The sequence below is a fragment of the Podarcis cretensis genome, assembly GCF_951804945.1.
Source record: "Podarcis cretensis genome assembly, chromosome: 16".
Lineage (NCBI taxonomy): Eukaryota > Metazoa > Chordata > Lepidosauria > Squamata > Lacertidae > Podarcis > Podarcis cretensis.
Window position 1 is genome coordinate 15,183,080 of NC_137186.1, and position 23,390 is coordinate 15,206,469.

The following is a 23,390-nucleotide window of genomic DNA, read 5'->3' on the forward strand; positions in this document are numbered from 1 at the left end:
ACGAAAAACTCACTAGACGAAAGGGTTTTCCGTTTTTCGAGGCGCTTCGCAAGACGAATTTCCCTGTGGGCTTGCTTCTTCCCTATGAGTCTTGTGAGTCTTTTCCCTTTCCCCCCCTTTTCTTAGCCGCTAATAGCCGCTAAGCCGCTAATAGGGGTGCTTCGCAAGACGAAAAAACCGCAAGACGAAGAGACTCGTGGAACGAATTAATTTCGTCTTGCAAGGCACCACTGTACCATATCCAGAAAAAAGATGTACACACACATGCCATTTAAAAACCCATTTTGTTAATTTATTCTGAGCACAGAAGGTGGGTGGGGTTTGCTTTTTTTTTTAAGGCTGCTCCTCCGGTTCATGAAGACTCTGGTTTTGGGGAAAGGGAGCGAGAGAGCGAGACTGTCTTACCGTATGCTAACCTATAAGATTCTTTCCACACTTTCACCCCTGTGGATGCTGCTGCAGCCTCAGGCAGTAGGGGAGAGAGCAGCTTTCTAGAGCTGCCCTCCAGCTTCTCCACCCAAGGAAGCAACTGCACAATTCCAGCCTCGAAAGGAGGCAGCAACAACAGTTTCTCTGCCTGCAGCTGAAACGCAGCAGAAAGCAGCTGCCCTTCAACTGCCTTTGTCAAGCTCCAAACTCTGATTTGTGATGGTGGTTTTATATTTATATATATAAATAAATATCCAGTCCAAAAAAAAAAAAGGGGGTGGGGGACGGCTTGGGTAGCTTGGTCTGTGCTTTTTCCACTTCTGTACACAACCGCTCAGCGAGGGATCCAAAAAGTCCTATATACAAACAAGCAGGCAAGTCCAGGGCACGTGAGGCCCAGGTAACAACGCCCCTAGAGGTCTGGCTGGCTGACGGTGCCTGCTTCGATAGCCGACTGGAAAATGTCTTCGAAAGAGCGCATGGTCACCTTGCCTGATCCCCATTGTCACAGAAAGTGAGGAGGAGGGTGGACGTCCTGCAAGCAGCTGGTCCTTACTCAGGTGCGCAGGCCTCACCACTTTCCTCTTTTGCTCCAGTCCTTTGGGGTGAAGTGCAGACACTTGGAGTCAATGCGCAGGATTCGCTTCAGCATGGCACGCTCATGTCCATCCACGATGTCCTCGGAGAGTGTCAGGATATACTGGCCCTAGAAAGGAGATGTGTTTTGGTTCTGTTAATTTTAAACAAAGATTCTAGTCCTCATGACGGGGACACGGCTATACTTGAAACACTGCTCACTCCCACCACTTCTGTGGCCACTATGGTTCGGCTCCTGAAATCCTGCATATTAAATACCTCTTCTGAGTTCCTGGCGCTTTTTGTGACAAGAGGTAAATCTGACGTGGCGGAGAACCACAGACAGCCAAGGGCTGCAGCATCTCCCTGCCCATCCCTTTTCATGGAATCTTCTCAGGAAAAATGAGTCTCGTCTTTAAAAATGCCTGAAAGCAGGCCACAGTTCTAGCTGGTTTATCTTGAGGGGAAGGAACACGTTTCCTCTGCTGCCCCCATTACTGCAGGTGGGGAAAACGGAAGCCAACAAGCTGTATCACTTTCTAGTGCTGCAACTCCCTACCCCACAAGAAATTTCTGCAGTGTCTAGTCTTCCCTGTAATGCTGTTCCCCCTACCTCCACAAAAAACCCTCATACCTGTTACCCTCTAGCAGCCTTCTCCAAATTGGTAAGCTACATGTATTACTGGACTCCCAACTCTCATCTTCCCTGACCATTAGCCATGCTAGCAGGGGCTGATGGGAGTTGGAGTCCAAAATAGATGGAGGCCATGGGTTCAGCAAAGGCTGCCTTGCACAGCTCCTCTACTCCTGGCCATGCCACTGCAAAGACATCAGCCATATCAGTAGAAGCAGAGCAAGTTATGCAAAACTGCATAGACAAACTGCAAGAACCTTAGCACATCACCGCCTGTTGTTTTTATCCCTCCATCAGCCAAACACAAACAAAATTCACATGCAGACACATCCATCCCAAGATAGTGTGTCCTCCATGCAGAGCTGGTTCATGTTACTATAACACTTCCCTCCAGGATGAATTCAGCCCAAAGGTGGAGAACCTGAGGCCCTCTAGCAATTGTTGGGACTTCCAAGTTCCATCAGCCCTGACCATTGGGCTAGACTTGCTGGGGCTGATAGTAGTTAGGAATCTAACAACACCTGGGTGCAGGAGACTTAATTCCCCATTTGTGATCCCCATCTGTGTCTTTGTCTGCTGGGAGCTCTAGGGAACCCCTAAATTGGGAGCCCAAACTTGCCCATTAAGCTCCAAAGTGGTGCCTAGAAATGTTGGAGTCTTGCTGCTGCAGAGCAAATTGCATTGCCATTCATTCAGGCATGCTACCTTGTAGTAGTTGATGAGGTTGAGGTATTGCAGTGTCGAGATGACATCCTCCTTCTTGATGCTTGTGATTTCGCTGATCTCACTGGAAACAAGGAGAAGGAATACTGAGTGCAATCCAAAATAAAGAAGGGCCAGTGAAAGAGGGAGGCCAGTCTTACAACCTTAGCGTGCACCTCAGGTAGTGAAGTGGGCCACCTTATTATTTCTAATCAGTTTTTTAATTGAAAGTTTTCAACATAGAATACAATAAAAGCCAAACTAATCTGAATAAATATAAAACAGACAAAAAAGATAGAAAAAAGAGAAGAAATACAAAGCCCTCTATTAAGGCTGCGTCTTAACCCCTATTTCAAACGAAAGTGAGCTCTCCCAGCTCCTACCTGGGAGCTTCTCCCAATTGACCTTTTTTCTTGTTTTTTGTCACATGAGGTTAGGAAGTCACAGGTTATGTGCTAGGGCAGGCACCCCCAAACTCTGCCCTCCAGCTGTTTTGGGACTACAATTCCCATCATCCCTGACCACTGGTCCTGTTAGCTAGGGATGATGGGAGCTGTAGTCCCAAAACAGCTGGAGGGCAGAGTTTGGGGATGCCTGTGCTAGTGGCTACACACAAAAACACACACAGAGGGCTAATTTACGTGGAAATGACCTCACACACCATTGTCTCCCCATCACAGCTCCCTCCCCCCTCCAGCTATTTGGCAAGCTGAGGGGAACATGATTTTCTGGGCACCCACTGCATGGTGTCTTCTCCACCCCATGCAAAAAATTAAGCAGCGAGGGGTTGCCATCAGCACTGCTAAGGGCCGCACTGAAGGCCTTCCCAAGGGCCTCATGCAGCCCAGAGGCTGTCCACAGGGGTTTCAGTAGTGAACTTTCATTACTTGGACCTCACTTGATAGTGATCTGTGGACGCTCTCCGGTCTCCGATTTGAGGTTCATGAGGATCTCGAGGATGGTCTGGGACCAGTAGCTGCGGTAGGACAGGAGCCCCAAGTCCGAGAGAGGCTTCTCTGGCGTGCCTGTCTTCCCTTCCACCTTGGACAGCTCATAGCCTTGAGGGGAAAGAGTGAGGCAGCTTGAGGGGGGCTGTGAGAAGATCCCGGTGCACAGGAAAGAACAATGTGGCGGATGGAAGAGATGACTATATCAGGGAAACTTCTACCTATTTGTCTCAAGCCACGGAGTTTAAAATGAGGGCCGAGAGGCGCCCTCGACCCAAATTTTAAAGAAGTGAATTTTCATAAATAATGAAAATACAGCACTCGACTGGTGGAACTGGGAATCGGCAGAATTAGGAGTCTTTCCCACAATGTGAAATTGGGACTGCCTGCTCCATGGAACAAGCACTTTCTAAAATAAGGAGCATTTCCTAGCTGGGAGACCTGATAAAATAGGATATAACTTTAAGTGTCTTAATATGCGGCTAGCAAACATCACAGCAACCTCAAACAGACTGTTGTTTATAGCAGCGCTCCCCAACCAGGTGCCCTCCTCGGCCTGCCCCAGCTGGATTTTCTCCCCACAACCCATGGCCACCAACAGTCATGTGGAAAGGATCCTGTGGTGTTTTTGATATGTTAATATTTCTAATATATTTTTAAAATATGTAATTGTATTACTTGTAAGCCACCTTTGTAGGATTTCTATCGTGCAAGTAAATAAATCTATGTAATACACAGATAAAGCAAGCATAACTCCGTGGCTTTGTTTGTTTTAATAAGCAACTGAGTCGTCAAAGCAGGATCTTCATACCAAACTACCAAAAGTGCAAGTAAAAGACTACTTAGACAACACATCTAGGGTGGAGGGTGGGGGAAGTTGCTGAAGTTTGGGCTTTGAAGGTTACTCAAGATGAGGGAGCTACACAGCTGTGGGGCAGCCCCACAAGTGCTCTTCCCCATGTTTGCGCATGACAATCTAAACATGGATGCACAGATGAGGGCACCTCTAGAGCCTCAATGTGTCAGGGAAGAGACTGTCTCCTGAAAATGTCAGGAATGGTTGGGCCAAATCCAGAAAAACAACCTCTGGGGATATAGGAGTGTTTGATTCAACAACCTGCTAAGATTCAAATGGAGGATTGAAAATGGAAAGAGACTCCACTTACTGAACTCAATCAGCAACTTTCCGTAGCCCCGTCTCTGGTAAGGGGGCAGGGTCAGGATACAGGCCACGTTGTAGTCCTCCGTAGATTCCTTCTCCTGCACGTAGTGGCAAAACAAGCAGCATGTTAGTTTTCACTGGAGGAGCTGTTCCAGCCCTTCCAACACTGACTCTCCCCGGGATCCCTGACATTGGCATGACAGGAGATTTCCCCTCTCTCTGTCCCTTGTCAAGAGGAAGCTGTTTAGGTTTGACCACAACTAGCATAATGGCGATTGCATTAGGACAGTGCCCATTCTTTGGTTTCATAACTGTTGCAAAATTCATCAACAGTAGGCCCTCAACTTTTATTCTATAAACTAAGTTTCCAGTCCTTATGGCTGCAAGGAAAGCCTTGAAAATGTAATGTAATGCCTAATGAAAATGTAATGCCTAATGAAATATCAGAAGGCAGAGAGGGACTGAGCTGGACAGGTCTCCTGTGCTCTGTGTAGATCCTCACAGCCCACTTGCTCCACAGATAACATTAGGCTGTTGCTACCAGCTCTCCCCCTAACTTCTTTCTCCTTGCTAAATAATAATAATAAATCTTTATTCTCAGAGGTAGGATGCGGATGATAAATATCAATACAGGTTGGCCCCTGGACACATTTGCAAAGCAAAGACATTATTGTGAGCATGCCACAAAATTTCATCGGAACTGTAACTAATTTAAGAACTTGATGATATTAAATGTATTTGAAATAGACAAATGAATTTTACACATACACCATGCAAATTAATATTACATTAACACATTATCAATTTAGAAATTCTTAAAATCTATCCGATGTATGCGTACATTAATTTTGCAACGTTACCTTGGAGAAGTAGCCGACAATGTGGAAGCCTTTGCTGTCGTACTCTGTCATTACGTAGAAGAGGAAGGGATCTGTGTCATAGTAGAGGGTCTTGTGGTCCAGGAAGCACTTTGCCAGGAGGCAGAGGTTTTGCGAGTAGCTCTGAAAAGAGATATGGAAAGGGTAAACAAGCACGTCCTTGAGAAAGGAGGGCCTGAGATTCATCTCTAGCAGTGAAAGGCTGTGGGGCAAGACTGGACTGTAGGGGGAGGGAAATCACAAGCCATTTCAAATATGAGGCTATGAGCATTTCCCCCTCTCAGCTTCACATACAGTGTCTGGAAACCCAGTGCTTCCTCCAGGGAATTTAAAATGCGTTTTTCCCAGTTCCAAGGAGAGGGAAATTCATGTGGGATGCTCACTCCATTACATCTCCAGAAAAACAAGGAAGCAAGTGGAGGGGAGAGAAGACAAACCCAGAAGTTTCACTTCCAAACACCCCTCCCCAAGTACTGAGCATATGACCATTGCTTTTGGATCAGTTTCAAGACTTTTAAAACATGCCTGCCTTACAATGTGGGGATGAACCTCCACCCTATCTGCCCACCCACACAGAGACAACTTGATTGGATTGTTTCCCTCCCTTCTATTCTGCCCCAAGACTTGTCAATCCATACATCTGGATTCTGGGAGGAAATGGAGGAAAGGAAACGAGCACACAAAGAAAAGACTTTTGCAATGAAGGACTGAAAATGCCAATTTTGCATTGCTTCTCTGCCATTGTGAATGTCTTGTCGTACCAGATGGGACACCCATCTGCCTTGCCTATCAGTTCAGACCACATGTTATGTGACTCAGTTTTGTACCTTTTTCGCATTTGGGTGGGTGGGGGGAGCAGGCAGCAGGGAGGGCCAAATTTACTGTTGCTTGCAGAAGGCCCAAGGTTCAATCCCTGGCACCTTCTGTTAAAAGGATCGGGTGGAAAGGGACAGGGAAGACCCTGGAGAACCACAGCCAGTCAGAGGAGAGAGGGTACTGGACAGGATGAAGAAACCGCCTGCTCTGGCATTTGGAAGTTTGTAGCTTTACAGGGAGAGGCTGTAGTTCAATGATGGGGAGACTGTTTTGCATGCAGAAAGTCTTGTGTTTAATCCTTGGTTTCTCCAATTAGGAGGAGGAAAGATTTCTCTGTTTTGAGTTGCTGGAGAGCTGTTGCCAGTCAGAGCAGACATCACTGGGCTGAGTCAGGTGTGGAGAAACCGTGGTCTCCAGAAGTTCCTAGATGGCAACCCCCACAGCGGCTGAGGCAGTAATCCAACAACATCTGAATGGCAACAGTTTCTCCCCACCCCTGCACTAGATGAAGCAGTCCCAACTTCATATATGTGTGGGGGTGTGTGTGTGGATGAGACGTCTACGGCCAACAGCCGTCACCAGTGCGCTCTCCATCCCCATCTCCCAAAACAAAGCCCCAGCAATCATCGTGGAATCAGCTTTCCTAGAATCCCTGTTTCATCTGCGCCCAGTAACTGCTCTTGCCTTGTTCTTCCGCCCATCGATCTCAAAGAAGGAGATCGTCCCCTTGCGGTAGATTTCGTTCCCTGGCGGATGCCTCAAGTCACACTTTGTCTGCAAAACAGAAGGATCACAGGCTGAACTCTCGCAAGCAAAATCAAACCTTTCTGGGTCCTTGTGATTCTAGGAATTGCATTTGGGGGGCAGGGACATAGGACAGAACAGGGCAGACTGGAGGGTGTGGGGAGGTAAAAGCTCAAGAACCTACAAAGTTGAAGCCCCTTACCAGGCTCCAGCACACACTAGGGATTTTTGTCTGGAACCAATGATACTGCTCTCTAACAAAGTTAACTGTTCCCAGAGTAAATGCCAGGTGGAGGGTGGGGAATCAAGAACCTAACCTTTAGTGGAGCACACACAGAGGGAAATGAGTGTTGCGTCTTCCCTCTCTGGAAGTCCAGCAAGGGGCTCAAGAGTTCTCTCCCATGTTTTACACAATTGGATGGTGCAAAGTAAGCACACACAGTTATTATTTCAATACTGACTCTGGGTTATACAAACTTTTACTGAAACAGGAACCAAACAGGCAACTCGGTTTAAGATTAGCATGGAGCCAGGACACAGGTTGGGGCAAAGAGGATGATACCTGGCAGAGAATATGGGTGAAGCCCCCTCTCCGCTCTGTTTCAGTAAAATATAAAGAACTGTCCTTAAAAGTGATTCACGAACTGGTACAGAACTCCCAGAGGCCTGTTACTCAATCATATTTTCATTTATGGTCTCTGGCTTTTAAAGAAATCAATACAATTTTGAATTGTTTTCTTATCCCTTCTGCCCAGCTTGCACCATTACCTATTTTTGAGGAAGCTGGTCTTAGTATACATAATAAAGAGCTAATTGCTCATTTTGAGATGGCTGCTAGAGCCACAATGGCTCGTTTCTAGAGAGTTCCAAACGGAGCCAATACTTCTTTTTCGTATTCCAAAGTTTGGGAACTTGCTTTATTATAAAAGCTGACCAACAAACTATGCATTTCCAGGGGACAATGTAAAAAGGATAGATTTTTGGATAGATTTGTAGGGGTCTGGTTTGATTATATTACAGTGGTACCTCAGGTTAAGAACTTAATTCGTTCTGGAAGTCCATTCTTAACCTGAAACTGTTCTTAACCTGAGGTACCACTTTAGCTAATGGGGCCTCCCGCTGCCACGGTGCAATTTCTGTTCTCATCCTGAAGCAAAGTTCTTAACCCGAGGCACTATTTTTGGGTTAGCAGAGTCTGTAACCTGAAGCGTCTGTAACCCGAGGTACAACTGTACTAATGTCAATAAGGAAGAACACTGCCTGCCACCTCCCGCTGCTTCTCAATGGATTTGGTTGATTCAAAAATATATGATACTGTTCCTCTTTAAGATTCATCCAACCCAAGACAGTAATGGGTTTTATTTTATTCTATGTTTAAAAGTGTACTCTTGTTTTATTTCTGTTGTATCAGCCTGATTTGTATTTTTTGTCATCACTGTTGTTAGCACAATATATAAAATAAATAAATATATTGACTCCCCAGGTGATTGTAGGAACTTTTTGAGATTCTGAGTTGCACAGAACTGATGCAATCAGGCGGCTTGAGGAGCAAAACTGCTCCAAGTCCTGCTTCTCGTATAAAATACCTCAGGGGCATGTAGAAAACTAGCCTGCAAGGGTGAAGAAGCAAGCTTTCCCTCCAGTATGTTCCCATAGGGGTGTACTCAAACAGGCCCTATCTCATCTGGAGACGTTTTGCCAATCAAATCTTCTGAATGCACAAACTGGCACGATGGGCATGAGTAGCCTGCAAGGCTGTGACGGTAGGCAGACCTGTCCTCCAATAGGCAGGAGAAGACCAACAGGTCTACTAGACTCAATAGGTTTAACCTCCTGGAGGCTGCGTCAGGCAGAAATCCCAGGCTAGCATCAGGTCTACCAACCCTGGGCAATGGGTCTGCAGAGATCAGTAGATCCCCATCAACAGGTCTGCTGAGCCCAACAGTCTCCAGGCATGTCCGACAGCCAGTTGGGACGGTAGACCTGCCTGGTCTCTGACACTGCAGGAGCAGGCACAGTATGGCATTGGGCTTACCTGCTATAACAAGTCAGACTGGGCATTAGGTCTACCCAGGCCAGAGACCAGGTCTACCAACCCAGGAAGATAGACCTGGCGTCTTGAGAAACAGGCGGGTCTGGGCAACTCAGGGTGTTGTTAGACCTGGTATCCCAACGGTAGCCAGCATGCAGTCTCGGGAAGCCGCTAGGTGTTGGCAACAAAGAGCTGGCTGGGAAACAGAGCAATCCAGGCTGGCAGACTTTGGGTCCCGGATGAGAGGCTGCCCAAACTGGGTCCTGGGACTTACCAGGTGCCTCTGGAGACATTTGAGGCTCTTGACGTACTTAAGGCAAAACTCGCAGAGGTAGAGGACGGGGAGGGTGGTGAGTTCCTGTGGGTAGGGCGAGAAGTACCAAGGCTTCAGGCGGTGCCGCCCCAGTTCAATGCACTCAATGTTTTTCATGCGCGTGATGATGTCATCGTGGCTGCGGTCCGAGACCAGACTGCCTGTCATGCGTGGGGCTGAGGGGATGCCGTCAGAGCTGTCCTGGGAGTCCTGCTCACAAAAACCGGGGGGAGGCGGGAGATTCTGGATGAACGAGGAAGAGCCACACATTCCTTCTTCCAGGCTGGTGCCCCCCTGGGAAGCAGGCTGGCAGGCACTACCCCAAGCCCTGGCACTTACCTCATCAGTGCCAAGGCAATTGGATTTCCTCTTCCTGCCAGGCTGGGCAGCCACCGCTCGGCGTGCGGAGCCATTCTGGAAGACAAAAACGGGGTCAAGGAGGATGTCAAAGAGAGCAGGGGAAAGTCACTGCCCATGCATTCCCTCCCCCACTCTCCAGCTCATGCAGAAAAGTATTAAAAGGCACCTCAAAAAGAGCTCCAGAAAACTCACTGAGGGACAGAAGCTACAGCAAGAGGGAGGAACTTTTTGCACCCTGAGGTGACTCACCCATCCAGGCAACTTTTCGGGGGCCGCCCGTGGTGGGCAGGGCCAGGAGAAAACATGGGTGGAGGAACAATGGTTAACTTACTTATACGTTCCTCTCCATCCTGGCACCCAGGAAGCAGTATGAGAATTCAAGGAGACATTCTAGCCAAGCAAAAATAGCCAAGGAGGATGCAAGCCAGGTTGGTGAAAGGGTTCTAAGGGCAAGACAAAGAGGTCTGGAGGGCTGCTAAAGAGGAAGGCAACACATGCATCCCCGCTCTTTAGGTCACAAACCTATTTGGCTTGGGAGGTATATTTATTTTTGGGAGGTGTATTTATTTATTGTAGCTCATCTTCCTCTTCAGAAGTCAGTGTGGTGTTCTCAGGCAGGCCTACATTCCAGACCCTGTCCTGCTTAGTTTCAGACCGGTGCCATGTGTTCTGTGGGCCAACGGCCCACATTGGAGCATGAATAAAATCCAGCCGCCCTCCCAAAGGAAAACCTAAAATCCCATGCCGTCTGCTTGGGTCTCATGCGCACACACCCATCCCCTTGTGCTGTTCTGTAAGTTGAGGTCAAAATCAAATGTGGTTTTGCACAAAGGCAAGGATTCAGATTTGGTTTCCTCGTTAAGAAAACGCAAACTCCAGCCTTTCACCAACCTCTGTTTGAGTAGCTGGAGGAGCAGCTTCTGCATCCTGGGTGTTTGTGGAGACACTCACAGGCTCCTCTTCAGAACCTGGCTCTCTTCCTGGCACAACTCCCAACAGGCATAATCCCTTACCTAGACCCATTCGTCCAACAAGAACCACTGGAGGTGGGTGCAGAGTGGCTTACCTGGGGGAACACTGATGCTTGTGTTGTCTCTGTTGGGGTGGGGATGGGGGTTGCTGGAGAAACTACTTCCACTTTCCTCTTCTGGAAGAGACAGAAACAAAGCAAATTATTTCTGGGGCTGCCCATCCCCTTCCTCAACAGCCACTGATACGCTTCCACACACATTTCCATGTGCCCACTCAGTTCCAAGCAGAGATCCTCACTTGCATGTCCCATAGCAAAAAACATGGTGACTTTGACCCACAGCCCACACGAGGATTGGGCCTTGCAGGGAAGGTCATACAGGGGTTATGGCTCAAGGTCATCTGCTTTGGGGCCTTCATAATTAATCAAACCCACTGGTCCATCTAGCTCATTACTGTCTACACTGATTGACAGCGGCTCTCCAGGGTTTCAAAAAGGGAGGCATTCCCAGTTTTACTTGAAGATGCTGGGGATTGAACCTGGGAACTTCTGCACCCAAAGCAAGTGCTCTATCACTGAGCTCCGACTCTTCTGAACATTTACAGAGATTACTTGTCCCCCATCCTTGGGGACTCAGACCTGCTTTGTACAGCAATCTTCTGCAGTCAATGGAGCATGTATGGCTGTCCCAATCCCACATCTGGGGGGGGGGGAGGGGAACCTTCCACAATGGAAGGTCTGCTTGTATGCTCACAACAGCTTTTCCCCCACCTCTGGTATCAGAGACTTTTACACAAAGACACCTTAGGTGCAGGGTGTGTTTTAATGGGTTTGCATGCAGACACATCACAGAGAAAGAGAGAGTCCATATAAAAAGGACAGCTGCAAGTAAAACGCCCCCACCCAATATTTAAACTATGATTCAAATCTCTAACTTGCTTAACAGCGAGGCTGTGAAGCAAGGAACCTGGGGACTTGGGGCCGAATGAAGTGACTGTAGCAGCTAAGCTGGTTTCAAACCAAATAAAATTTCCAGGGCACTTAGTCAGCAATAAATGGAAGTCTCAGTAGTATTTTTAGTGGGGCTCCACGGTCATTCACAAGCTCCAGACCCTGAGCGACACTCAAGAGATTAGTTCAATGAGTAATATGGTTCTGAATGCCAATGTGCACAGGGCACTGTACTGGAGGCTTGATTTGAACCCGTTCTTTATTTCTTTGGTGTTTTTCCTGTAGGGGGTCACCTGCACTACTCTTCTTTGACTCGGGAGGGAAGAGAGTGCCCTCAAGATGAAGGCCAGAATGCCCCCGGGCTCCTCCCTTGGAGGCCTCCCTTGCCAGCCCAGACCTTGCCCAACCCCGCCCAGCTTGTGCGGCCTCTTGAGAACGTGCCGGGTAGACAAAAGACACAAAAGGAGCGAGCCGGGGCGGCCGGGCGCCGGTTCGTACCGTTGAGCGATGGTTTGGCTGGACGCAGGAGCTGGAGGAGAGGGGTTGGTCGGGCGAGCCGGGGACGGCCTCCCTCTCTTTTGGTAGGTTAAAACGGAGGGTTATCTGCACCGGAATGGGAAGGGTTTTACCGCTGGATGGAGTTGCGGCTGGTTGTAGAGACAGATCCAAGGTCTTCCTCTGAGTGGGGGAGGAAGAGGGGTGTTACCAACACATGGGAGGGAGGGGCAAGGGGCAGCACTGCCGCTCTGGGGAAGGGTGCAGGGACCACCATCCCCACATGCTGCAGGCTGGGCAGCACAATAAAAGGACACAAGGGACAAGACCGGAAGAAAACCACCAACGCTTCCAAAGGCCTCGTTCCTTATAAAGTCTCTGTCCTTGGCCCAAAGAGACCTGGGGGAATGGGACGGGGAATCAACCCCAATGCTAATAAAAGCACTCTCTTCCCCAGGTCCAGACTAACACCACCACCCACCGATCCCTTGCCAGATCACATCCTCCCAAAGCCGCCCTTCCTCTCCCCCCCGCCCCCCGGGCCCACATTTCCTCCTACCACGTCACGTTCCGGAGAGCTGGGCCGTGATCCAGGCAGCCCATTCTTGGTGGGTGTCTTCGCTTCCTTTTTGGGGAACTGTATCTTCTTCAAATCCAGCCGGTCATGAGTCACCCATTCATCCAGACGCTTGTTAACTGCATGGTTCAAGGCAAGGGATAATTTTCCCACCCCCATCTTTAAGGAGGAATGAGATGATAAAAGCAGGGCTCTGGATCGCTATCTAGCTAGCAGCAATCCCTGTTACATCCCCCCTATCTTTCTAGGCAGTGCCCCAAGCTTCTGCCTGTCTTCCCACCTGCTTGTTTACAGTAGCTGCCAGCTGTCTATTTTTGGTGACCAGATTTCATTACGTACATATACACATGAAAAGCAAAAACAGGTCCCAAGGGCTGGAATGAAGAGTCCATGCCTTTTGGCTAATCTTGGTAGTCACATCCCAACAGGGGAAGGATGGAGTCTTGTTTTTGGCCCAATACTGAGTTTCAAAAGCATTCTCAGATGTTCCCAAAGTGAAGAATGAAGTCAGCAACAATCAACTCCAAAAACTTTTTTTATTAGGACTGGTTCTGATGCTCAGGACAGATGGAAAGGAAGTTTACCCATGCATTCACACACCCCTGCTTAGCATGCTAGTTCTGCTGTGAGCTCTATGGGCAGTCTGCTGCAGAACCTGTGGCCCTCCAGATGTTGTTAGATAACAACGATAATCAGCCCCGGTCATTGGCCAAGCTCGCCTGGGTGGAGCCAAGCTGGCTGGGAGTTGGACTCCAGGTTCCCCATTCCTGCTCTGGGAAAAGGCTGGTCTACTTCCCCATTTAAGTGGGTAGACCAGTTTTAATTACTGGATAGTAATTTTAAAAAATTCTCCTTTCAATTTCTAAGTATCTTGAGTACGTTTCTATAACCTTTTGCCTTCCCAGACATTCTTCATCATTCCTATCTGGAAAAGCCCATTTTATGATTTCATCCTGCCCACCCTCCGAATGGATTTGTCCCCATCTACTCACAGTCAATGTAGTGAACGTAGAAAAGTTTTCGACCGCTGATGTCCTTGACGCTAAGTATTTCAGCCAGTGCTGTTGAAAGAAAGAAATATATTATCTAAGAGAATGTGGAGGGAGAGAGAGAGAGAGAGGAGACCACTTTGTGGATCTCTGAAAAGGCTACTACTAAAAGTGTCAGGAAGACTCTCTTATTTGGGATTCATGAGATGCAAATGTTATATCAGTGGGCCTGAATATTTTATTTAGAGTTTAGTTTTAACGCTCTAGTCTGCCACAAGGATCTCTGTAAAAAAATTCTCACAATCAATGTTCTCAGTCTGTGAAATGTGAGTATTAAGAACTAATGTGAGCCTAGACAAAAAAAACTCAAGTTCAAATCCTGGTTGTAAGACTAGATGGCTGAGGGCACTACTCTTTCTTAACTCAATTTATCTTTTCAGATATGAATAATAGGTAAGAGTGCTGTAAATAAATGCTAGCCCTGACCTGAATTGCCAGTAATCAATGTCATGGATGTATCCAAATACCAGATTCTGTTACTGGAACTCATCACTGACAGAAGATTGACAAATAATGGGTAGGATAAGGGCAAAGATACAAAACAGTTTAGAATATGATTTTGCCACAGATACTTGGACTTCCTTTTGTACATGGAGAACAAAGTGTGTTTCGTTCTGCAATAACTTTGATCATAAAGTCATCAAAACCTGTTGAGATTAATAAATTCCATTCGCTCCTTTCCGCCACTGGATTCTCCTCAAATTCCCAGAGACCTCTAGACTCCTTGACATCTTGATTGTGGTGGTACTCAAAACCGCACTAGCCTCCAATGAATTAAGTAGAACATATTTCTGAGATGGCATAGGTAAGACTGTGCTGTTGGTCCCACCTCATCTTGGCCCATATTTACAGTTATACCTGGCCTTTCATCCAAGGAGCTCAAGGTGATACATACAGGTCTCCCTTCTCTATTTTTGTCTAAACAATCCTGGAAAGTAGGCTGGACAAGTGTTCTTTGCCAGATTTTGCCTAAACCTCCACTCCCATCACTCCTGTCCACCAGCCAAGCTTGACTAGGGCTGAGAAGAGTTATAATTCAACAAGATTTGGAGGGCTGAAGGTTCTCCACACCTGGACCAAGATTACAACTGACCCCAATTCAATCACTGAGTGTTATAGGCAGATGAGGATTTGAATCTGAGCCTCCCCAGATTCAATACACTGCAGGATGCTCTTTCGCAGCCTGACCTTAGACCTGACACCCCTGCGGTGCTGGCCCTCAGCCTCACCAGCCTCTTTGACTCCACCTTCTTGTCCATGCTAACCCTCCCCAAGGTTCATTGGTAACAGATATCATTTCCCCCCCAAGGTGAGAGGTCTCCCCTCTGGGCCATGATGACATCTGGCCTCGCCCCTTGAGCCTCCGCCCCGCCCCTTGAGCCTCCGCCCCGCCCCTCACTCACGCCACTCGTCCTCGTTTTCCTGGTTACGGCGCAGCACGGGGAGGCGACACCCCTCGGTCACTTCCTCCTGCAGGAGTTAGAGAGAGATTAGCAGAGGGGCCAGCAAGCCAAACCAGACCCCCACCCCGCAATCCCCGGCTCTCAACTCACCACCTCCGCCATCTTGGACCCTCGCCGTTAGCCGGGGCCTTCTCTTCCGGCATCTACCAAACAGCGGGTGGGGGGGAGAAAGGAAGCGATCGCTTCCGGTGTGCTCCAGATGACAACTTCCTATTTTGCTTTGATCCTTCTATAGGCTTCTTTCTGAACTCTATGGTCGTAGTATCACGTGACGAGGACAGCCAGCTAGAGCCCGCAGCAGAGAAAGGGAAATGATGCTAGTTCAAGTCGTCACAGCGACAGGCGTTGGTGTCACGTGATGGTCTAGGAAGTGACGCTAAAACGCTTGCAACGTGACCTGGCAGCCCTCCCAGAAAACGGAAGTTGTCATTTTTGTTGTTGTAATCTGTGTAGTATGAGCATTTATGACTTGGCAGTTAACCGACTCCGCCCCCCCCCCCCTTTATTTAATTCATTACGTTTATATACTGCCTTTCTGCCAAGATACCAAAGCAAATTTTGTAAGATATCGGACTGGAGATGTGCTGAGAATTTTGCAATAATATAAAACATACAGAAGTTGGCTGCAAAATTAACCAACCCTTTCACCAATAAAAATACACCAATTCCCAATTTGGATTTTGTTATTGTTCTGAGGACCACTAAAGCAAAGTGAAAGCAGTCACTTAGCATGTCTAAAAAAGAAGCTGCCTTTTGTAAACTCATTAGGCTAGTCTATTGTGGCAGCTGGCCAAGGTCTCAGCCAGATAACAGTTTTTCTATCCCTGACTATCTGACCCTTTTAACTGTAGATGCCAGGGAGTGAACCAGGGACTTTTCACTCTACTACTCAAGGCTCTCACCAACAGATAGCAATTCTGTGTGCAACTACAAGCAGGGCGCTGGGTTGTTGTTGTTTTTTGCCCATTAGAATTCCATTCCATACATAGATAAAAAAGTAAGACCTTTGTTAGTTGAAAAAATAAGCAAATAACTACAAAATTGTAAGCAAGCTTTTGCATATGCATTTCCATGGATAGATATAATTTGACCAGAAAACTGCTCCTAATACTAGATGTGTGTCAGTGTTGGCTGTAGTCACATGGAGAGTGAGGTGAATGCATTCAAGGTGTCCAGAAGTGCTTTCCCTTTTCACCATAATAAAATAATATCTTCACATTTCACAGATGAAGATAGGAATACTAGCGGATACCCAGGTTCAAACCCCCAATTTGGTTATGAAGCTCACTAGGTGACCTTAGCAATGGATAGGGAATCGTGTAAATCATTTTGAGCTCCTTGCATAAATGTCTGTATGTGATAAATCAGGGCCCATGTCTGAGGCTGGCATTGTCAGGTACATGCAAAGGGTTTGCAGAGCCTCCTTGCACTGATGAAATACAGATAACACAGCTATAATTTATGTTACTGATGACATGTTACTGATAGCATTATGTAACTGATGACTGCTTTTCAGAAAGCAGTTGCTGGCCACCCAAACAGTCTAATTAAAGAGCGGAGAGGAAAACCTTTGCTCCAGAACCAAGAAAGAATAAACAACCCTGGCTTAAGTTATGTTTTGTTTTTAGTATTTATTCATTTATTTTAAAAACAACTATAAGTATTCAGTTTGAAATTTATTGAAAGGTGGGCCCCTTTTTTTTTTTACATTTATGGAAAATAAAGAACACAAAGGTTGGGCGCCACCCCTAGTCCCAGCATTTACCCAGGGTCTGTGTTCCTTTGGATAAAAAGAGGCACAAGAGACTATGGTGACTATGAGATAAATGGCTTGTTCAAATAAATACAACCTGAGCCTAGGATGGAAGTGAACACAGTATTAGATAACCAGAGTGCATTTCCCTGCTTCTCTCATAGCTTTGGGCAGCTTGAGTCCTAGAGTCATGCTCCACAGTCTCTGGATGGCAGCAGCTCCAGCCAGCAGCCAAGATGATTCTATCCTTTGTTCCTCCTCCTTATAACAATGGTGTTATGCACTAAGCAATGGTGTTATGTACTAAGCTAAGGGATGCGGGTGGCGCTGTGGGTTAAACCACAGAGCCTAGGACTTGTCGATCAGGTCAGCAGTTTGCATCCCCGTGACAGGGTGAGCTCCCGTTGCTCGGTCCCTTCTCCTGCCAACCTAGCAGTTTGAAAACACATCAAAGTGCAAGTAGATAAATAGGTACCACTCTGGCGGGAAGGTAAACGACGTTTCTGTGCGCGACTTCCTTGGCCAAAAAAGTGAGATGAGCGCCGCAACCCCAGAGTTGGCCACGACTGGACCTAATGGTCAGGGGTCCCTTTACCCCTTTACCTTTACCTTACTAAGCTTGGATCTTAGAACAATAGGCAAGTAGGATCCTAGACTGCAACAACTGATTGGCTTGCAGGAAAAGACCAATCAGGCTCCAGGAGGAAGTTAATCAGCCTATTAGGCTGGTAGGATAGAGTGCAACAACTGATTGGCCTGCAGGAAAAGACCAATCAGGCTTCAGGAGGGAAGCAGAATCAGCCAATCAGATGGGACTCATTGTGTAAATAATGTATATAAAAGCCTGAGATTTGGGGGACTATTCAATCACTGTTTTACAAGCTGCAATAGAGAGCATGAAATCACTACAGAACTCCGAGTATATTTCAAATATATTTCCTTTTAATTCATTCCTCGTATTACATAGCTTTTGTTATGTTGCCTCTCCACCCCGCAACCCCTTCATAGGTCGTCTCCTTGCTTTCCTCTCCTTTTATTATTTTCTGAGAGGCGCATGAGAAGCGAGGATGTTGGGACGCACAACGCTTCTTGTGCTTGCATACTTTTTAATTTCTTAAGATTTATATACCTCGCCCTTCCTCATAAGATCTCAGGGCGCTTCCCAGAATAAAACATTGTCACCCGCAACATAACACTAATAAAATATTTATTATTGCTTTTTAAAAAATAAAACCCAACAGAATCCAGGTTGGGCTCTCCTCGGAGGTTCCCTTCCCTCCTGAGCCAGGTAAGGCACTTGCGCCCGATCCCTTAGGCCCGCGATTTGCATAAGAGGCGGGCGGCGAGGATGAGCGCGAGAGGCGCGAGCGAGAAGCGGCGCGAGGCGGCGCCTTCCCGGCAGGCGGCGGGGTCACGTGGGGCGGGGTGGCGGTGGTTCCTCCGGCCCCGAGGCGTTGCTGCTGCTGCTGCTGCTGCTGCTGCCGCCGAGGTTCCAGCGGAGCGGGCTGGGTGCGCCTGCGTGTCTCGCCTCCTCCGCCGCCGCCTGCGAGCGCCCTTTCCTGCTGCGCCCTAGTAGCAGTAGTGGGACTCGGGGGGCGGGGAGGGAGCCTGGGCCTGCCGCCTACCACCGACGGCTTCTAGGTTGGCTTCTTTCCTTCCTTGGAGGCGCCTCTTCTCCTGCTCCCGAGGGCCTGCGTAGCGGTGGTGTCCCCCCCCCCAACTGGCATGGGGGACTCTCTGCCCCAGGGGGGCTTCCAGGCGGCCAACATGGACGGTGAGTGCCTTTGCCTTCTGCTTGCAACCTCCTTCTCAGTTGTGGGTCCAGGGGTGGGGACATCTTTGCCTTTCTGCCCCAGATGTGGGGCTTCCCCACACCCGCTTTAGTGGAGGGAGGAGGGGTGTGCATTCTCCTCCTCCTCCTCCTCTTCTCCCCTCCACTTTGTTGTTGTTGTTGCTGCTGTTGTTCACGTCGCAACGCATCCGGCAACACAAACGCATACTTTGCCAATAGCAAATGATGCACAACTCTCTTCCTCGTCGTCATCTTCGTCGTCCTTGTTATTCGCTTACATTTGAAATCATTAGAATACATTGTGCCATTAGCCAATGATACAAAACATTAACAAATACACACAGAAACACAGTTTGGTGAGTTGCAAGCAGTTATGGGTCGGATCCAGTGCTGGCCGCGCTCAGAGAAGGCCCAGTGCTTTCCGCCCCCCCCCCCGGTACTCAAGTGGTACATTTTTTAAAAAGAAGAAAAACACTGAGTAGACCTGTTGAAAATAATGGCAGTGGCTATCTTGGGTTGATTTCAGTAATTCTTAAGTATGTTTTTTTTAAAAAAAACATTTTCCCTCAGCTGTGAAGTTCCAAATTGAGTTACAGCAATGTAATCATGCAAGTAAAACGATTTTCAGATGCAGCTATTAAAACAAAGCAATCCTGAGCAAATGTAGCAGTGTACAGAGTAAAACAAAAATGGAAGATGAGATGGGTCCCACAAAAATGTCTTACCTGTCAAAGGCCAGGGTTAAAGGGGTGAGTTAGGAAGGAAGAGGGAAATGGTTGGTCCTCTGTTAACTAATAATAATAATTTTTATTAGTACCCCGCCCATCTGACTGGGTTGCCCCAGCCACTCTGGGTGGCTTCCAACATATATAAAAACATAATAAAACTAGGAAGGTGTGAGGTGAGATGTCTCTGATTTGGAGGAGAGGAGGAGAAATGTTTATTGGTTTCTTAATAAACATTCCCTATGTGATGAGCAATAAATGAAATGTGTTGCTAGTGTGTGAAAAGATCCACCGATCCCCAGGCATTCCTCTCCAGATGGTGGAGGTGTCAGATGCCATCCTGGTGCCTGGGCATCTTCACTTGGTTGCAAGTGGCCAATAGCCAGGTGCAAAATGAGCCTAGGATCTAGGAGTCTTGGTTGACCACAAACTTGACATGAGCCAACAGTGTGACGCGGCGGCTTAAAAAGCCAATGCAATTCTGGGCTGCATCAATAGGAGTATAGCATCTAGATCAAGGGAAGTAATAGTGCCACTGTATTCTGCTCTGGTCAGACCTCACCTGGAGTACTGTGTCCAGTTCTGGGCACCACAGTTCAAGAAGGACACTGACAAACTGGAACGTGTCCAGAGGAGGGCAACCAAAATGGTCAAAGGCCTGGAAACGATGCCTTATGAGGAACAGCTAAGGGAGCTGGGCATGTTTAGCCTGGAGAAGAGGAGGTTAAGGGGTGATATGATAGCCATGTTCAAATATATAAAAGGATGTCACATAGAGGAGGGAGAAAGGTTGTTTTCTGCTGCTCCAGAGAAGCGGACACGGAGCAATGGTTCCAAACTACAAGAAAAAAGATTCCACCTAAACATTAGGAAGAACTTCCTGACAGTAAGAGCTGTTTGACAGTGGAATTTGCTGCCAAGGAGTGTGGTGGAGTCTCCTTCTTTGGAGGTCTTTAAGCAGAGGCTTGACAGCCATATGTCAGGAGTGCTCTGATGGTGTTTCCTGCTTGGCAGGGGGTTGGACTCGATGGCCCTTGTGGTCTCTTCCAACTCTATGATTCTATGATTGGCTGATTTCAAGAGGGAGTGGTATTTGGTTGGGGGTATTCCTCTTGCAGCAGGGGCATTCTCTCAGTTGAAATGAGAGGATGGGCATCTGAGGAGGAGGTTGGGGGGGGATGATGCACACTTTGTAGGTTTCTAGGCCAACCTGGTGCCTTCCAGATGTTTTGAGCTACAACTTCCACCAGCTAGATGTGGTTCAAAACATCTTGACGGCACCAGGTTGGCCAAGCCTGCTTACAAGTTGGACCTGTGACTGGTTCCTGGAAGAAATTGCTCCTATGTGCTTCACTAATGGCTCCTTTCTGTGTTGTTTCCTACTGGTGCACTTTATCCTTTGTCTTCAACTGATAAGGCTCACAATTTCGATTTTGCTGTTGGAGCTGGGGGCAGGGAGGAATTAACTTGTAATAGAGGTTTGTCCCCAAACACGGCTGGTCCCGAATGCTTTTAGTTGGTTATCCTTTATGGATTATTTAGTGCTGGTTCATGCGCAGTGACGTTTGACTTTCTGTAGTTTTGTAGTGATTATGGTTTATGTAGTACTATCAGCCTGCATGCATCTTCAGATCTCCTGTTAGAGTTCTTCTCAAATTTACCCTTCTCAAATGTATCTCAAGCTTTCACGAAGGGGGGGGGCCAGCTAAACTTAGGGATCCTCTCCTCATGGGGGGCACATATGGTGTCCACTTTGCAAGCTTTTTAGGTGCCAGCTGAAGACCTTCCTACTTGCTCAGGTATTTTAGATTTTTGATGATCTTTGGAATGTTGCTGTCTTCTGTTTGTCTTTGTGGGGCGTCGTCCTAGTGCCCGTCATCAGCGTTCGAAACTTCCATTGTTCTAAGCACAGTTTTGTGACAGGGAATTTCATTAATGCAAGCCGTTTCTGAGCTCAGGGTGCAGTATTGCGCCTAAAATTTCAGATTAAAACTACCACTGCTGGAAGGAAAGCAGGACCTTTTTCTGCCTCCCCACTTCCAGCCACTCTCTGAAGACTGGAGAAGGGACCCTCATAATAATATTAGGTGAGCAGGGAGGGGAAGTAGGGCTTTGTTTTTTTTGCAGTGTTAGGATGCGGACTAGACTATGTGAAAAATGAAGATAAAATTTTAGCTGCAGTTCATTCATTTTCAGCTTTGTATTCTTGTTATTTAAAAGCGTGCCTAGACACTCCATTGCGGCGCCCATAACCTAGGTTTAAGGTGCCATTTAGCTCCTAGCTTTCATATCTCAGTTTCTAACACGGGCCATCATATCTTGCTGTGCTGTGTGAGAATGTGGTCAGTGTACTCATCTGGGTTGTATCCAGCTGAGTTCTACTCCAGGTAGACCTCTTGAAATGAAGAGACCTGTCAGTCATCTCATTCATTTAAATGGACCTACTCTTGGGTGCGACTAATACAATCCAAAACTGTCAATGTTTTTAATCAATGGCAGTGATGCATGTGTGCCCTCTAACCAATTATTATGTGCTAGGGTGGGAACAGATAAAGCTGCTCATCCTTTCCCAAATGATTCTTCCCTGTCATCATGATGCTGCCTTTTAACAAAGGTATGTATGTTCCCTCCAGTAGAGCCCTGTGAGGTAGGCCAGGCTCAGCGATAGTGACTAGCTGAAGTTTGCCCACCTGAGTGTAGATTTGAACCTGAGGACACTCCCAGCCCTAGTCTGCTACTCTAAAGTACTCTGCCCTACTGGCTCTATGCTGCAACAAATTCTGACAGTTGCATGAAATGAAAAAACTTCCTTTTCTTGGTCTTTTACCTCTTACACCTGCGTCCTTCCAGGTGTTTGTTGGACTCACAACTCCCATCAGCTCCTGCTAGCATGGCCATTGATCAGGGATGATCAATTGATTTATTAAAAAAATACACTGTTTATAATAAAAAATATTGGGGAGGAGCTTGCCTTAACAATGGAAGATGCAGTCCAACATCTGGAGGGTGATGGGTTCCACAGACCCTGCCTTAGGCAGTGGGGAGAAACAACATTGTACACTTTCATAATTTCAAAAAGAAACATCAAATTACAAAAACTGCACTGTTTATTAAAGCTATGCTGTTTGTTTCGAGATGGGGACTCTCTGGACCACCGGATGTTGTTGGACTCCCACCAACCTCAGCTGACACGGGCATTGCACATGGGTTATGGGAGTTGTAGTTCACCAATATCTGGAGGGCCACAGGGTTCCCTGTCACTGCCTTAGTTTATGTTCCTGAATCACAGAGGTGACGGCTCTGCCTACCATGGTGAGAAAAATAAATGTGCTAGGGCTGCGAGAAGCTGTTGTTTGGTCCTGTTAGCTTTGTGTTGAAGCATTGATTGATTCCATGTATATCCTACTGTTCCTGATGAACCATAATAAGCCAGCAACCCTGGGTTATTGTGATGTATGAACATAGCTGCTGCTTTAGGTAGCTTGTCTAACACCACCATCTACCCCAGGGAGCAGGGAGCCGGATTTTGACCTGCAGGCCAAATTTTTATCTCACATACCCTTCATGGGCTGAATCTGACATCACAGTGACATCAGGCGGTGATCAATGACCCCCAGGACATCAAAGCACCGCATGACACTTTTAAAGAGGCTGCATGCTACTTTGAGGCGCTGCTGATCAGCAGATTTGGAATCACTGCTTCACCATTGATGGGCCCTGACTTCAAGCCTGCGCTGTGCAGGGATCGGCTGCACAATTGAGTTTCCCACAGGGAGCTCAGTTGCCCAGCCAGCTGACATGTGTGTGTACCTACCTTGCATCTGATGATGCATTTGACATCTGGCGTGGGGGGCGGGTGGGTGTGGTTTTGGGAAACTTGTCTTGTGAGACAAATTTGGCCCATGGGCCAAAGGTCCCCCCCCCCCCAGTTTATCCAGGTGGTGGCTGCTGCTGGGGATCTTATGCATCTCTTCCTGGAGCTGCCAAGGCATGAAGTCTGCATGCAACTCCTTGGGCCATGG

The 23,390-nt window shown here is 47.5% G+C and overlaps 2 protein-coding genes across 5 annotated transcripts in view; one reads left to right on the forward strand and one right to left on the reverse strand.

The window, feature by feature from the left end:
- Nucleotides 1–270: 270 nt before the first annotated feature.
- Nucleotides 271–15,331, reverse strand: KAT5 (lysine acetyltransferase 5). 4 transcript variants are annotated; one of them, XM_079957866.1, is made up of 14 exons: nucleotides 15,189–15,329; nucleotides 15,039–15,105; nucleotides 13,579–13,647; nucleotides 12,569–12,705; nucleotides 12,013–12,192; nucleotides 10,660–10,740; nucleotides 9,573–9,647; nucleotides 9,195–9,443; nucleotides 6,829–6,918; nucleotides 5,311–5,451; nucleotides 4,455–4,548; nucleotides 3,240–3,399; nucleotides 2,345–2,426; nucleotides 271–1,135 (listed from the first exon to the last, which is right to left on the reverse strand). In XM_079957866.1, the coding sequence occupies exons 1-14, from the start codon at nucleotides 15,198–15,200 to the stop codon at nucleotides 1,001–1,003; spliced, it is 1,572 nt and encodes a 523-aa protein (XP_079813992.1). In that variant the 5' UTR covers nucleotides 15,201–15,329; the 3' UTR covers nucleotides 271–1,000. The 4 variants fall into 4 exon arrangements, with proteins under 4 accessions (XP_079813992.1, XP_079813994.1, XP_079813991.1 ...); XM_079957868.1 differs by lacking the exon at nucleotides 12,013–12,192 and having other exon boundaries at nucleotides 15,189–15,330; XM_079957865.1 differs by having other exon boundaries at nucleotides 9,195–9,647; nucleotides 15,189–15,330.
- Nucleotides 15,332–18,279: 2,948 nt separating this feature from the next.
- Nucleotides 18,280–23,390, forward strand: part of RELA (RELA proto-oncogene, NF-kB subunit) — a 31,772-nt gene continuing 26,661 nt past the window's right edge. The window contains exon 1 of the mRNA XM_079957564.1: nucleotides 18,280–18,625. Within this exon, the coding sequence (XP_079813690.1) occupies nucleotides 18,577–18,625 (49 nt within the window). The 5' untranslated portion in view covers nucleotides 18,280–18,576. The remainder of the gene's footprint in view (nucleotides 18,626–23,390) is intronic.